Source organism: Staurois parvus, unplaced genomic scaffold (assembly GCF_062004578.1).
Source record: "Staurois parvus isolate SC_StPar_1 unplaced genomic scaffold, SC_StPar_1.0 ptg000613l, whole genome shotgun sequence".
NCBI classification, from domain to species: Eukaryota; Metazoa; Chordata; class Amphibia; order Anura; family Ranidae; genus Staurois; species Staurois parvus.
This window is the reverse complement of record NW_028318409.1, coordinates 2,871,517-2,884,300: the sequence shown is the minus strand read 5'-3', so window position 1 is coordinate 2,884,300 and position 12,784 is coordinate 2,871,517. Positions and strand designations below refer to the sequence as shown.

The following is a 12,784-nucleotide window of genomic DNA, read 5'->3' as shown; positions in this document are numbered from 1 at the left end:
CTAGGCCATGTCTACGTATGTGCTCTCCTAGTGAATAGAGCAGCTCTGTTTTCTTTTGTAGTGCTAGCTCTGTGATCATTAAAAAAAAAAAAAAAAAAAAAAAAAAAAAAAAATCTATGTAACAAATCTTTATTAAAATTTCAGCAAAAGTGGAACTTATTGCCTTAAAGAACCCATTAGGTTTTTTATATTTTAGATGAAACAAATATAAGTCAGTGACTCAATTTTGCTCCATTTATCTTTCCAGGTCTCATAAAACTGCTTGACATGGGGAGAGTGCATACTAGACATACCTCGGGTACCAGGTAGTCAACATTCTTAAAATGCAGGGTTTTTTTTTTTTTTTTTGTATTGGCTCCTACCCCCACAGAGTACTGCCCACCTGGTGTTATGATTGCCTTCAGCTTTGATTCTGTGATCTTCACTCTGGCTCAGGACAGGGCCCCAGTCTTTTTCCCAGAAAATGGTCACTTCATGCCGCAGTAACATTGTTCAGATGGAAAAGCTTTACTTATGGTGACCTCAAGCGGATGCTTGGAGTGCATCATATTTGAGACAAATGTGATCTGGAATAGTGAGAACCTTAAACCTTTTCAAAAAGACTATTGATGTATATGGGGCTGAATTTTGGCAAAGGTATGCATCTCTTGGCTTGCGTATATAGTTTTTACTGTACTAAAACAGCATATGCACTATAAACCTTAGTACCAAAGGCATATTGGTGATCAAATTTTACTTGGGTTCTTTTGACTGGTGGTGAAATGTCATTCAGAAAACTTTCTTCCTTGAGCTGGAGCACTAGTGAAAACATAAGTTTCTAAAGCCAAACGTCAAAATAGTAGCGTGAGGTATGCAGATAAGGAATAGTGTTGCTGATTCACTAGCAGTCTGCTGCTCTTGGCAGGGTTCTGCTCCACACATCAGGAAATTGCTTACACTGTATAAATGGATTCTGTATTATGTAGTAATTGAAGGCTGAGTAATGGATTCCCAGTCTGTTAAGAGACACTGCTTGAGCCTTTCGCATTACTCTTGATGGGGGATATTGGAAGATAAAAGAAAGATTTAACCAATGTTAACCTTGATAAAACCCTGCAGGTTTCGTGCACATTTTCTAATATTCAACAAACGTGGTTCCACCGTATCACAGGCTTCCAGTAAATTAGTTGGAAGTCCTGTTGCGCTTTTTTTTTATCACTGAATAATATGTAATCGGCTTCAAAGGACATATATGTGTAGTTGATGGGTGCTTTTTTTTTTTTTTTTCCCCATTAGGGATGAACTTCAACTTTGTCAAAACTTTGATATCTCTCTCCTTGTTTAGGAGATTTTTCCTCACTTCCTAGGACAGGAAGTAAGTAGAAATACAAAAGAAAAAGGCACTTTTGAAAGTAAAGAGATTAGCATTACTGTTGGGGTTTTTTTTTTTTTTTTTTTTTACCATTGCGGTGATCTCCCTCCACATCTTATCTCCCTATTTCCAGGACATAAAATAAGTAGAAACACTGCAATAAAATAAACTAAGAACCACCCTGGGGTTTTACTGCAGCCAGGTTTCCACCGAGGAGATTTTTCCCTCATTTCTTTTACCATGAATGCCCAAAAATCTTCATGAAATCCTAAAGGGGGCACTCAAGGAAGAGAGGAGCAGGACAGCATCAGCGGGGGACTCCAGAAGAGGAAGTAGGAAATTACTCTGGGCAATACTGTTGCACAGAGCAGGTAAGTGTAACTTTTTTTTCTTTGTTTTAAAGTGATACTAAAGGTTTGTGGTTTTTAAATTTTTTTTTTTTTTTTTTTTTTTTTTGTAAAATCACAAATCTGTCTATATTTACCTGCTATGTGCAGTGGGTTTGCACAGAGCAGCCTGGATCCTCTTCTTATCGGGTTCCCCACAGGCTCTCCTTTCTCCTCCTTTCTGTCGTGTGCCCCCATAGCAAGCAGCTATGATTGGCTGTGATTGACAACAGTGGGAGCCAATGACCCCAGCTTGCTGCCTTGAGCCAATAAGGAGCCAGAGACCTGGGACAGATGAGGCTGATGTGCACATCGCTGGATCTCGATGGGTCTCAGGTGAGTATTGAGGGGGCTGGGGGCACTGCTGCACTCAGGTTTTTTCACCCTCATGCATAGAATGCTTGAAGGTAAAAAAAAACCTTTCGCTTTTACTAGAATGCATGAAGGTAAACACCTTGGGCCTTCACAACTGCTTTAAGTTTAAAAATAAATAAATTGACCTATAGAATCACTTTAACATAAAAGTACACAAACCTTACTGCCTCCATCTCCTGACCCAACCTCACCCCTCCTCCCCCTACACATATTAATGCTTACCTTGATCTGGTGACCAAAGTTCTGTTTGTTTACATCCAGCCCCACAAGTCTTCATTACCCTGGCCACACCTGCCACATTTACAGCGCCATAGACTTCTATGAGTCCATCTCTGATCTAGGGACACAGCTCTATACAAGTCCATGGGATGCTGAGGCATAGAAGCTGCCAGAGTGAAGGCCGTCAGAGCTGGATGTAAACAAACAGAAGAGCCATGGCTGTTTTGATCAAGGTAAGTATGCAGCTTTGGAAGGCGAAGGTGGGTTAGGTCCAGGGAAGGGGGCAAAAAGTTTGTTTCAAAGTGTACTTAACCTTAAAAAAGTTAGCTCTGTCGGGATTCCAGAGGTTCAGTGAGTTTTGCAATTTCAAGCTCAACTTAACGAAGACGGAGATTCTTATTGTTTCTATGTTACCTCCCCGGTTTCACGAGCTCGGGGATAACTTTCCTTTCAAGCTTTGCCCTGGCTCCCTCAAATATCTGGGTATTAAAATTCCAACTAATCTCTCTCATATTTTCTCTGAGAATTATACTCCTCTACTTCAACGCACGTTACAGGACTTCCAGAATTATGACCGTTCCTTGTACTCCTGGTTTGGCCAGATCAGTATATTGAAAATGGATGTTGCCCCCCCCCCCCCGCTTTCTTTATCTGTTCCAGACTCTGCCTATTGCCATCCCCAGGCGCCTACAAACTGCTTTTACGAGATTCATCTGGGGTCCTCGTAGGCCGAGACTACATATAGCGATTTTGATGCTTCCGAAGCAGCGGGGCGGTGGGGGGGCTCCCAATATGCATCTTTATCATGCAGCGGTGGCTCTTACTCGTTTGCCGAACTGATTTCATAATGCCTCTATGAAGCAGTGGGCTTCTTTGGAACGGGCCATGGTACCATGTGATCTGTTGACCCTTCCCTGGATAGTTGCTACATCTCGGTGTCCATCTTCTTCCTTACCGTTTCTGACTGTTCAGTTTCTGCGAACTTGGGGTGATACTTGTGATACTGCGTCTTTGGGCCTCTTCCCTGGTTTGGTTCCATGACCCCTCTGTTTGGCAGCCCCCAGTTTCCACCTCAATCTCGAGGACATTTCCTTTGGTTGAGCAGGGCCACTCATGGGCGTTTGGTGCAAATACTTAGTCGTGGGTGTCTTCCATCCTTCCGACAATCTTGCTCTTTGGATCGGGCCGCTTCTGCCCAGTGGATGGAGTATAGACAGCTTAGCTCTTCTCTGCGTACCTTTGCTGACCTTGATTTGTTTATTAGGGACCCCACACTGCTCGAATCCTTGTTCCTTCGGGATCTTCCCCCTTTGTGCCCTCTCTCTGAGATTTATCAGATTCTGCTGGCCACGGTTCATCCGGACCTTCCTCCGTATACCTACAGGTGGTCTGGGGCCCTTGCAATACAGATATCGGATGAGGACTGGGTAAAATCCTTTACCCTTACACACCATTTGAAATTGGTTTCCTGAGCCCTACTGGTCAGAGACAAATTGCTCACTTGGTGGTACAGATGCCCCACCTTCCTTCATAGGATCTTATCTTCCACCTCTGATCTCTGTTGGCGCTGTCGGGCTGCTCCCGGATCCCTTCTTCATATCTGGTGGGAATGTCCCATTATTTACGCATTTTGGGATCTTATCTAGCGAGTTTACTCTGAGGTTACGGACCAGATGGTCACCAATACGCCCCAAATTGTTCTACATTCTATCCTGCCTGGCTCCTTCAAATGTATCAAATGCGGCCTTCACCATTGCTTGACTGCTGCCAGGCTGGTTATACCTCGCCATTGGAGAACTAGCTGTATCCCGACTCTTTTTTGGAGTGGGTTGAGGAGATGGATCATATTAGAAATATGGAGTCGCTCTTGGCTCAGGAATTGGGTACTTCGGCACGCTGTCGTCAAACTTGGCTCTCCTGGCATATGTATAGGGAGTCCTCCGTACTGCGCGTTCTCCTGGATACTTGAGCGGGAATTGTCCCTTTTTCTCTCTTCTTGGTTCTTGTTGGTTTGTTGTCTTACTGGGTGTTCTTCTTCAGGCAGATTTATTCTTCTTTCGTTTTTTTTTCCTTTTTCCGTTTCCCCTCTTTTCTTATTTGCCCTTCTCCCTCCTCTCCCCCCCTTCTCTTTTTTATTTTTAAATCCCCCTTCTATTTGTTTTTCTGGGCGGCTTTTCTGGGAGGGGAGGGGTGTGGATTGCTGTGAGGGGTTCCATTGCTCCTTTCCCTTTTTTTTTTTTTTTTTTTCTCAAGCTGATTTCAATTGTGCTGTATGGTTCACTGTCCCTTTTTTAGGGTTTGTGCTGTTTTTTATTATGGTTTTTCTAGGCTTTCTTATCTGTACTCTTTTGGGGCTTGACATTGCTTGTACAACATAACTATTTGCACTTTACCCTTGGGTCTGCAATTGGCGCTTCTTAGTGCCAAACTGTTATTGTTTATTATTGCCTCCTTGTTCTCTCACCTACCTTTTTTTTTTTTTTTTCTCCCCCTTCCTTCGCCCTTCCTTAGTTTTTGTTGTATTCCCTACCATTGTATAGTTTCTATGCCAGTTACATTTTTTTGTACAGTTTCTGAAAAGCATTAAACTGAGATTGATCATAAAAATGTTAGCGAACATCACTACACTTGGTGTACAACTCCGTTCACCTACATTATTTCAGTAGCAGCAGCATCGTTGCCTTTTCATGTCATTTTATATCTGTGGTTAACCCAGACTTGAATCATGGGTGCTTTGCAGGAATGCAATGCCTCCTTGAAGATTAATAATTGCAACCAATGTAACATCCTTAGACCATTTTTACTGATTTAATAGCGGATTTTTTAACACTACATTTTATATGATGTTCCTATGAAAAGTTCTCATTATTTTTTCAACTGCACTGTAATCTTTCTTCGTTGTTTTCCAGATTTGATACAAGCTACTAATGAGACAAATGTGAATATTCCTCAGATGGCAGACACGTTGTTTGAACGAGCAACAAATAGCAGCTGGGTAGTTGTGTTTAAAGCCTTAGTCACAACTCATCATTTAATGGTCCATGGCAACGAGGTAAGTTTCTTGGGTAACCACTTTGACCAGGGTAAGGTGCTTGTTAAATGCAGTGCCTAAAAAATGGGGTTTACAATTTTTTTTGACTGTCATGGAACATTGAATAGCAGTGTATTTATTTTAACATTGATCAATAGAAATGTGCTCCTATGGCAGTGATTTTAAATTGATTACAATACACCCTCTTTAAGATGAAACACATATACTGATACAGCCCATTCACATAATTAGGTTAATGAAAATCACTTCTGTTTTGTCAAAGGGTTTTAGGTGACTGTTTTGTCAAAGGGTTTTAGGTGATTGTAATGTAAATACACTTGTGTCTTGAAGGTCCAATTTCTAAATATCTACCAAGGCACATAGTTGTAATTCACATGGTGTGCAACTAGAAAGCAAATGAGAAGCAGAAATTGGAGGCCCAAAAGAGTCCTATTATTATTATTATTATTTTTTTTTTTTTTTTTTAACAACTTGGTGAGAGTTGTGCTTTTTATCTGAAAGGGTAGTGCTTGTTGCCTTTTCCATGGAGATAAAGGAAGAGTATCACCATAGTGCATCATTAGTATCTTTCTGCCAAGGTAGGAAGAAGCTTGCAATAGATTCAACAAAAGATTCAAAATGGCCAGTTATCTCCCTGCCTAAAAGATCTGTCTGTGTATGGCCGTAATAAGGACTTCATTTTTGTTTTTGTCTTGTGTAATGCATTACATGTTTGTTTTTTTCCTTTTTCCTTTCATTTTTGGTCATTTGGTAGGAATGCCGTGATATGTACATATTTCATATGCATGTCAAGGTAGGCCACCTTTAGACCTCTGACAGGCTTGTATGGATTTGACCAATTTTGTTATGGCAAATTGAAAAATGTTTTACTGACCCTTGAATTTATCACTTGTATAAAATATTCTCAGCATGTTTCTGACGTGCCAGGAAGTGTAAATTAACCGATATCTTCTCTTAGATTTTCCCAGCTTTTACAGTAGGTCCCCTCTGTATGATTAGAGATTATTACTGTTGTAGATAAGGGAAGAAGCTGTAGCACAGGTCTGATAAGTGTATACTGCAGACAGATTCATGGCAGTGGATACTTGATGCATACAGTCTGTGGCCTGTCGTGGTCCAGACTGAATTTAACTTTGAAGCATCGAAGCGCAATATAGTCCGCCAGCCGCTTGGGGAGAACAGGACAATTCCAGCACCATGATTTTGTCTTGGTTAAAGACCGTTACAGTGGTTTTTTTAGATGCCCTAATTGGAGTCAGGGACCAAGTAAATGATCTGTTTAGAACAGGGATGTCAAACTGGTGGCCCTCCAGCTGTTGCGGAACTCCAAGTCCCATCATGCCTCTGCCTTTGGGAGCCATGCTTGTAACTGTCAATCTTGCAATGCCTCATGGGACTTGTAGTTTAGCAACAGCTGGAGGGCCACCAGTTTGACACCCCTGATTTAGAATATAGAGCACTTCTAACATTTTGGGGCTTTACAAATTTTAGTAAATACGTTTGACTGTACTGCATGCTTTTACTTCATGTTCCACATATGGGGGGGTTGCTAAAACTGGAACACTCAGAATCTGGTGCAGTTGTGCCAAAAAGCTTCTAACTTCAGCTTGTTCAATTTAAGCTTTGACAATAAAACCTGCAAGCTGATTGGTTTCTATGCAGAGCTGCACCAGATTTTGCGCACTCTGCTTTTAGTAAAATGCATAAATAAAAGTACATGGCATACGCTGTAGGCATATCTGCGTATTATGGCTTTTTTGTGTTCTTGATGCTGGATACAATTAATATAAAGTGTTCTGTTTTGTGTCTTAGAGATTCATCCAGTATCTGGCATCTCGCAACACACTATTTAACCTAAGCAACTTTTTGGATAAAAGTGGATCACACGGTAAGAATGTGTGCTCTTTATTCCGGTCCTAAATATGTTAACGGTTTGGTTTATTATTGTGCTCACCCATGCAGGAAATATAACTATTTTACTTTGTAACCTGTTATGAAATTCTACACAGCAGGCTTTTCCTAGGGAAAAAGCGTCTGGGTGGACAATGTTATACTTCTCAGAAATATGATATTTCGGCAGTTATATTCAGCTTGCGGATAAAGAGCAGCATTTCTGGATGGTGTTTTATCTTTACATCTACAAAGGATGTTTTTATCCTTGACCCTTCTGGCAGGCTCATAGATAACTTTTCGTTAAGGGATTGTCTTCTATTACCGATTTAGCAGCACACAGCTCACGATTCAAGTCAAATATAGGTGGAAAACCAAAATCTATATATAAGTAAAACGTTTATATAGGTTTATTTTACAATTGACCTATTATAGATGTTGTTTTATCTGTGTTTCTAACTTTTTTAGATGAAGTTACTTCTCTTAAAATTTACTAAGTGTGTGTGTGTGTGTGTGTGTGTGTATGTGTGTGTATGTATATATATATATATATATATATATATATATATATATATATATATATATATATATATATATATATATATATGTGTATATATATGTGTATATATATATAACTTTAATTCAACATGCCTAATATATGGTGTTTTGTGGTAATTTTTTTTTTTTCTTTCTTTTAAGGAGACATCAATCAGACTAGCAAAGTGGCATATGGCTTTAGCTCCTAAAGTGTTGCTAGCTTTAGAGTGGCACTATCATTTTCCATGGGGTGTCTATTATGGAAAATGCTAATGTGATACTATTTATATGATAATAATGTTTTGCTGTTAAAACTATTAGATTAATGTGTGTAAAATAACTTGTTTGATTTTCCAAACAATTTGTTTACTTTTTTATGACAGCAAAATACACCTGGAATGTATCTGGCTAATTGGAAGGTTCATTTTGGGCTTTTTATTTGTGTTTGCAAGAGCATCTCGTGAGAATTGTTAGCAAATCTTTTTCTTCTTTTTTTTTTTTTTTTGTTTTACATTTGTCAGTCAAAATAAAAATATATAATGTGAACCTTTTGGACAATGGCCAGGGTGACTCCTGCCAGCAGTTTCCATTGTTTGCTGGATCTCATTCAGGTCTGAGCTGATTAATTCTGAGGGAGATGTAACAGGAGGAGTCCATAGGATGATTATGCATTGGCCTGCTCCATTTACTAGACTGGATATTTTATTTATTATTATTATTACAGGTTTTATAAAGCGCCAACAGTTTGCTCAGCGCTTTACAATATTGTAACAGAACCGGACCCCAACTGCACTTGGGAATTTCTGTTAAACTCCCACTTCCCTGTCCGAACACTGACCACGGACACCACTGCTGACCATACAAGACGAGACAACACCAGTCTTGAAGGAAACCAGGAAATAAACTACTTTATTTTAACACAGATACAAGATATCTACATTCAAGAGAACAATTCCCCCCCTCCCTGCATAATGACACAGGGCGGGAAAAACCACATCTAGCAACAAGAGACACATCAGCAGACACCCCCACCAAGCCAATACACAAACGCATACATCCCATAATAGTTTGCTCCCAAGCAAGACACAGAATAGAACAATGGGATGCAACCACATGGCGTTAAACAATAAACCCCCCCCACCCCAATATTAAGACATTTCACCCTGTACCCCTAACAGGCACAGGGTGACTTACACATTATAGGGATATAGGGAGCTGAGACAGGGGTCTCCCCACCCCTCCAAAGTGAGCTGTGTTCCATGGGCCCCCCACCCAAAGTGACTCCCATCACAAATATAAAGGGAGACAATACAGCAATGATACAGTGCAATACAAGAGGGTTATGAGGGCCCTGCTCCTTGGAGCTTACAATATAAGAGATTTATTTGATGTTTAAACCATTTTGATTAAAGATAAACTCTGGCAATTAGACAAAGTCCACTCCTGCAGTGATTCCCTCTGCACTGCAAAAGTTTATATAATCCTTAAGCCTGGGGGTGCAGGGTGTAATACTTGCCTTATTCCTGGCTCTGGTAGACTTCTCAATCCATGTGACTGGAGAGCTTCCTGTTTTCTAAGGCTCTATCAGTCATGGTCTCATGCTTGCCTCCTCCAGATACAATGCAGGATTAATAGACTGGAGCTTCTGGCAGAAGTGAACCATGCTGGAGCTGGAGTAAAACAACTTATCCCTGCACCCCTAGACTAAGCAATCATTTAACCCTTTTTTCAGCGCAGGGGTGTCCACTGCAAGGGTAGATTTTGTCCAACAAAATTCAGTTCAGCTATAAGATCACACTAACTTGAAATCTATGATGTTTTAGAAAAGTGCAATTTTATGGCACCACTCATGAACATTTTTGTAAATATGATTCAATGTATTTTAGTTTTGAATAAAGTAGGGAAGGAATAGAACTCCTGACATGTCTTTTATGAGCTTTTTTTTTTTCCTTCTGGAGAGAATCACCCTCTCTATTTGTCCTTGTAACCGTCACCAAAACAAAAAGTGATGGCAAACCCAGAGCTGTCACCAGAAGAAGAGATGAGGTGAAATTTTCTTAGTCTATTCATGCAGTGTATACACAAGAATTCCAAATGCCCTCTCCTATGTGGACTACCACAGGCATAATTTAATATATAAAGTACAACAAACTGAAGTTAAAGAAATGAAAAAGTAAAAAAAAATAAAGCCAGTGACAGAAATCAAATATACCTCTGGAGGCATCCAGGACATCCATCTTGGACACCAGTTCCAACCATACTGGAAGTTTAATTTTCATACTTCTAGCACATATAGTAAATTAGGATGTCTTCGTGGGAGAAACGCAAGACTTTTTACCTGTCTCGTGTGTTAATATAGAATAGGTTTTTAACAAAAAAGTAGATGTTTTAACTTACATAGTTTCTCTCTCAGGCTTTTGTTTCTTTTTATTTATTTTTTTAATCAGGTAAAACTTTATTGTACAGAAATATGGCGGTGTACAAAAGCAGTAGCATAAGGTTTCAGAGCAGATGCAATCCGTAGCCAGTATTCAAATTGAGACCAGAGAACCCATGCCCAAAATACATTACAGACGAGCTCTATTAAGAGTTACAAATATTATTATATTGTAAAGCTCTGGGCAAACTGTTAGGGCTATATAAATCCTATATAATAATATCTTATACTATAATATCTTTAAATCTGCAGTGAGATCCTCGAACCAAACCTAACCAGTGCAATCATTTTGAACCACGGCCATAACAAGAAGGATGTTTAATAGAAATATTACATAATTCTATTATAAGGTCAATGGGCAACAGACCAGGTATGGACAGCCAGCCTACCCATAATTTTTTCAAATTAGGGGGGACATCCCCTGTGTTGAAAAAACATTTATTCCACATGTAGGGTGTCAACCACATGATGGACCAATTCCAGCTGCCTTGGTGACTGTTCAGGCTGCCAGTATTGTAAAATAAGCCGTCTTGCCTGGAAAAGAGCCCTAGAGATGGTCACTGGTAAATTTTGATAAGTCACAACTATCCAGTATGGTGGTGGCTTTATTTATTGATGCTGATATTATTTGTATTATATTTGTTTTCATTGTGGTTTGTATGGTCAGAGGTTTTGCGCACTTTTTGTTGTAACTATCCAGTATGCCCAGTACACAGTGTTTTTAGGGTCTAGAGAGATATTTGGAAAGCCATGATGATGGTAGTAATAATCTCAGACCAGTATCTGTGAAGTTTAGACAGTGCCATTTTTTTCTTTTATTTTTTTATTTTGTTATACTTTCCTCGGAAGTATAACAAAATTGCTTGGCATCATCACATTCAATGCAGTGCTTTTAAGATCGGAATGGTGGTCTGTGAACCGCTTATAGAGTAGGCTGTGGGGGACCAGTTGCGCAGCTGGAGGAACCCTGCTGGAGCCCAGTTGGGCGAGCACTTCTTATTTCAGTATCTCTGGACAGAGTACTACAAGGGTAGATTTTTTTTTTTTTTTTTTTTTTTTTTTTTTCTTTCCTGAAGTTTGGCTTTAAAGCAGAAGTATAGCCAAAGCTATTTTGATGATTAGTTCTCCTATGGATCACATAGTATAGAGTGTGTATTAGGCTACTGTGCCTAATAATAAGTCATCTCAAAAGAGCAAATGTAATATTCCAAGTAAAGCCTGTACTCTGCTGTAGACTCAAAGTCCAATTGATCGTTTGTAATCCAATATTAACCACTTCCCGTCTGCCCTATAGCAGAAGTACTGCTACAGGGTGGCATGGGTGTGCAAAATCACATGCGTATATATGTGAGTTTGCATTTCCGGGTAGGGGCGCATGTGCGCCCTACCCGCTCTGCCATTCGTGGCTGCGGCTATCAATCACCGGGTCCTGGCTGTTGATTACTCACCAGCAACTGGTGATTGCCGAGCATCTCCTATGGGGGGAGAGCTGTTAGTAAACAAAACTGTTCTATCACCTGTCAGCTCCAGTACACTGCTTTACATGGCTCTGCATAGCACAACCATACAAAGCAGTGTGCTTACAGTGAAGCACAAACACAGCCCCATAATAAAACAGCACACTGTTAACCCTTTGATCACCCCACATGTTAACCCCTTCCTACCCAGTGCCATTAGTACAGTCAGTGCTTTTTATTAGCACTGATCACTGTTTTCGTGTCACTGGGAATGTCAGTGACACCAAGTCAGTTCACCCCCAGTGTCAGAATGCCCACCGCACTCCCTTTATAAATCGCTGATCGCCACCATTACTAGTGTAAAAAAAAAAAAAAAAAATATTCCAGCATATATACCGCCATTTGTAAACGCTCTCATTTGCACGCAAACCAATTAATTGACATGTCATGGTATTTTTTTTTTCTAGCAAAGACATGTAGCAGAATACATTTTGGCCTAAATTTATGACACTTTTTTTTTTCTCAGAATTGTGTTTTTTTTTTTTTTTTTATTCGCTACCAAAAAAAAAAAAATGCACAGGGAATCAAATACCACCAAAAGAAAGCTCTATTCATGGGGGAAAAAAAGGATGTAAATTTAATTTGGGTGCAGCGTTGCATGACCGCGCAATTGTGAGTTAAAGTAACGCAGCGCCGTAACGCAAAAAATGCTCTGGTCTGGAAGGGGTGTAAATCCTCTGGAGGGCAAGTGGTTTAAGTCACAGAAATAGCCCAACAGACAGAAATATGACACTGCAGTTCAGTAGACTTTACAGTTAAAGACAGAGTACCCAGCGTAGCACTCAGTAATCAGCACTCTGTAACCGACTAGTCTAATTTGTATTGCTGAGAAAAGAGGGAGCAAGTCTGTGCAGGGACTTGAGGGGTCTGTCCATGTAGAGCACTGGTGCAGGGAGCAGAAAAAAGTATTTTAGGGCATTTCCAGGCAAATAACCATCATTAATCGTGATATGCAGATGTACAGGGCTATAAAAGAGGTACAAAAGGTGCGAGACTGCAGCTGGGACTTGTGCAAGAAAA

At 40.1% G+C, this 12,784-nt stretch overlaps 1 protein-coding gene across 10 annotated transcripts in view; it reads left to right on the top strand.

Moving 5' to 3' along the window:
* The window catches only part of SNAP91 (synaptosome associated protein 91), a 143,264-nt gene that overhangs the window by 52,753 nt on the left and 77,727 nt on the right, over positions 1–12,784 (top strand). For all 10 annotated transcript variants that reach the window (XM_089693114.1, XM_089693108.1, XM_089693115.1 and 7 more), the window contains 2 exons: positions 5,241–5,383; positions 7,196–7,271. In XM_089693114.1, the coding sequence (XP_089549240.1) occupies positions 5,241–5,383; positions 7,196–7,271 (219 nt within the window). The remainder of the gene's footprint in view (positions 1–5,240; positions 5,384–7,195; positions 7,272–12,784) is intronic.